This window comes from Panicum virgatum, chromosome 8K, assembly GCF_016808335.1.
Source record: "Panicum virgatum strain AP13 chromosome 8K, P.virgatum_v5, whole genome shotgun sequence".
In the NCBI taxonomy this organism is placed as follows: domain Eukaryota; kingdom Viridiplantae; phylum Streptophyta; class Magnoliopsida; order Poales; family Poaceae; genus Panicum; species Panicum virgatum.
In genome coordinates, this window is record NC_053143.1 from 32,384,064 (window position 1) to 32,386,293 (window position 2,230).

Sequence of the window (2,230 nt, forward strand, 5' to 3'; positions counted from 1 at the left end):
ATGTAAATAAACATTAACTCTGGGTATGACGTGCAAAATCATCAAGGGTGGACTGCGGGTTCTAATTTTAAAGAAACCCAGGGTCTAAAACGTAAAAGCAGGGGCAGGTTTGGAAATATTTTTCTACTGGTGTGGAGCGCGGGTTCATTCCGAGGTAGTTGGGGGGCTCTTATGCAAAAAGAGCGGGCCGAATCGGTACGCGCGGTTTCTGGCCGTTGGATCTAGATCTGAGGGTCTAGATCTAATGGATCCAAGATCTAATCCTGGACACACACGTCAGATCGGACGGTCCCAGGTGATTGGGGCTCACCGGCGGCGCTGGGTCGCCGGAGCGCCTCTGCTCCGCGGCGGCGCGTGACCGGAGAAGGCCAAGGCGGCGCTCCTGGGCTCATTTTGGGCTGCGGCTTGGCTCGGGAGCTTGTCCGTGGCACGCGCAAGCCACTGGGGCACTCTGGGGAGAGGATTGGGGCGCGGGACGCTGTGAGCGGCGGGGATGGCGGGCGGACGCGGCGGAGTTCGCCGGCTCGAGCGTTCTGGGCGACGCCAAGGGCTACGGACCACGAACTCTAACGCCAAAAGGAACGGGGAGGGCTGTGGGTTCTCACCGGGGCTTCTGGTGGCCGGAGACGTCGCGCAGGGTGGACGCCGGCGTGGTCGTGCGGCGGCGGTGGGGCGGGTCTTGCGGTCCGGGCGGTGCTGGGCTCCTCCGAGCTCTTGGGCCGCACGGATCGTCGAGTGGTGGCGCTGCGAAGTGAACTAGGGGGTCAGGATGGCCGGAGCTGGGCCGGCGGCTAGGAAATCCGGTGAGGAGCCAACTCACCGTGGCGGCGCTCGGGTGGAAAATCAGAGGCAGGCGAGGTTCGAGGTCGGGGATGGCGGCCTCCGTAGTGCCCCTGGGGTCGCGGCAAGGCTACTGCGCGGCCTAGCTGGGACTCCGGTGCGGCGGGGCAACGTGGACGCGGCGGCGCAGGGTCTCCGAGCGGCGGGGTTGTACTGGTGCGGCGGCTTAGGGTTTGTGGCGGCCTTTGGCTTGGGGTGCGGGTGCTGGGGGTCCCCTGGGGCCAATTATAGGCCGGCGGTGATCCTGGGACCTGTGGGTTATGGGCGCGGCGAGATCTCCGGCAGGGGGATCGGCTTGGCTGGCGCGCTAGAGAAGGAAGGGGGGGCGGGGAAGGGGATGACGGGCGGGCCTGGGGGCTCAGCGGGGGCGACGCGCGCGCGGGCGGGGTAGCTGGCGTGCGGGACCAGGCCGTCAGCGCCGCGGAGAGGGGAGAGCGAGTGCGGGCGGGTTGGGCCGGCGTTCGCGTGTGAGCAAGCGGCGTGGCGCGGGCCGAGCCGGGGTGCTGGCTGGGCCGTCTCGGCTTGGGCCGAGGGGAAAGGATAGGGAGGAGTGGGCCGGTGCTGGGTTGATTTGGGCCGGGTTTTGGCTGGGTTTTGGGCTTTGTTTTGGGTTTTTCCTTTCTATTTCTAAACTTTTCTCCTACTAAATCAAACAAGGTTTGAATTCAAATACCAATTTGAATTCAACCACACTCAAACAATTAAAGTTATGCACCAGCATGAATGCAACACAAAAATTTAAACCTATGATAAAATTTTAATTACTTATGAAACAAAATTAAATTAAATGCAAGGCTAAACACAATAATCCTAGAAATTTAAATAAAGCCAATTAAATTTATTATTAAATGCTGAAATTTAAATTAGGGTGTTACATCAGCGGACAGTTCACTTATCGGTATCTGATGGCCAAGAGGTGACAGTTAGTGCTTCAGAGCCCTCGGGATTTCTTCATCAGATGGAGGCTAGACCGACGGACGGTATTCGCGTGGTGTCTGAATTCCCGGATGTCTTTCCGGATGATTTGCCAGGTATGCCGCCTGAACGCGACATCGAGTTTTCTATTGATCTCTTCCCTGGCACTGCTCCTATTGCGAAGCGGCCCTACCGCATGGCACCTATAGAGCATGAAGAAGTCAAGAAGACTATTGATGAGTTGCTAGCCAAGGGCTATATCCGTCGCAGCTTCTCTCCTTGGGCTTTTCCATTGTTGCTAGTAGATAAGAAGGATGGCTCGAAGAGGATGTGTGTCGATTATCGGGAGCTGAATGCAGTTACCATCAAGAACAAGCATCCACTGCCCCATATTGAGGATCTCTTTGATCTGCTTCGAGGTGCTCGTATATTCTCGAAGATTGATCTGCGTTCGGGTTATTTTCAGTTGAGGATC

The 2,230-nt window shown here is 57.8% G+C and overlaps 1 protein-coding gene across 1 annotated transcript; it reads left to right on the forward strand.

The window, feature by feature from the left end:
- The first annotated feature begins 769 nt into the window (after window positions 1-769).
- LOC120645635 (glycine-rich cell wall structural protein 1-like) lies at window positions 770-1,231 on the forward strand. The gene has a single exon (XM_039922407.1). The coding sequence runs from the start codon at window positions 770-772 to the stop codon at window positions 1,229-1,231; it is 462 nt and encodes a 153-aa protein (XP_039778341.1).
- Window positions 1,232-2,230: the final 999 nt, after the last annotated feature.

Bases quoted from the DNA above. Each gene is read 5' to 3' on its own strand.
- LOC120645635 (XM_039922407.1), top strand. From the start codon at position 770: ATGGCCGGAGCTGGGCCGGCGGCTAGGAAATCCGGTGAGGAGCCAACT.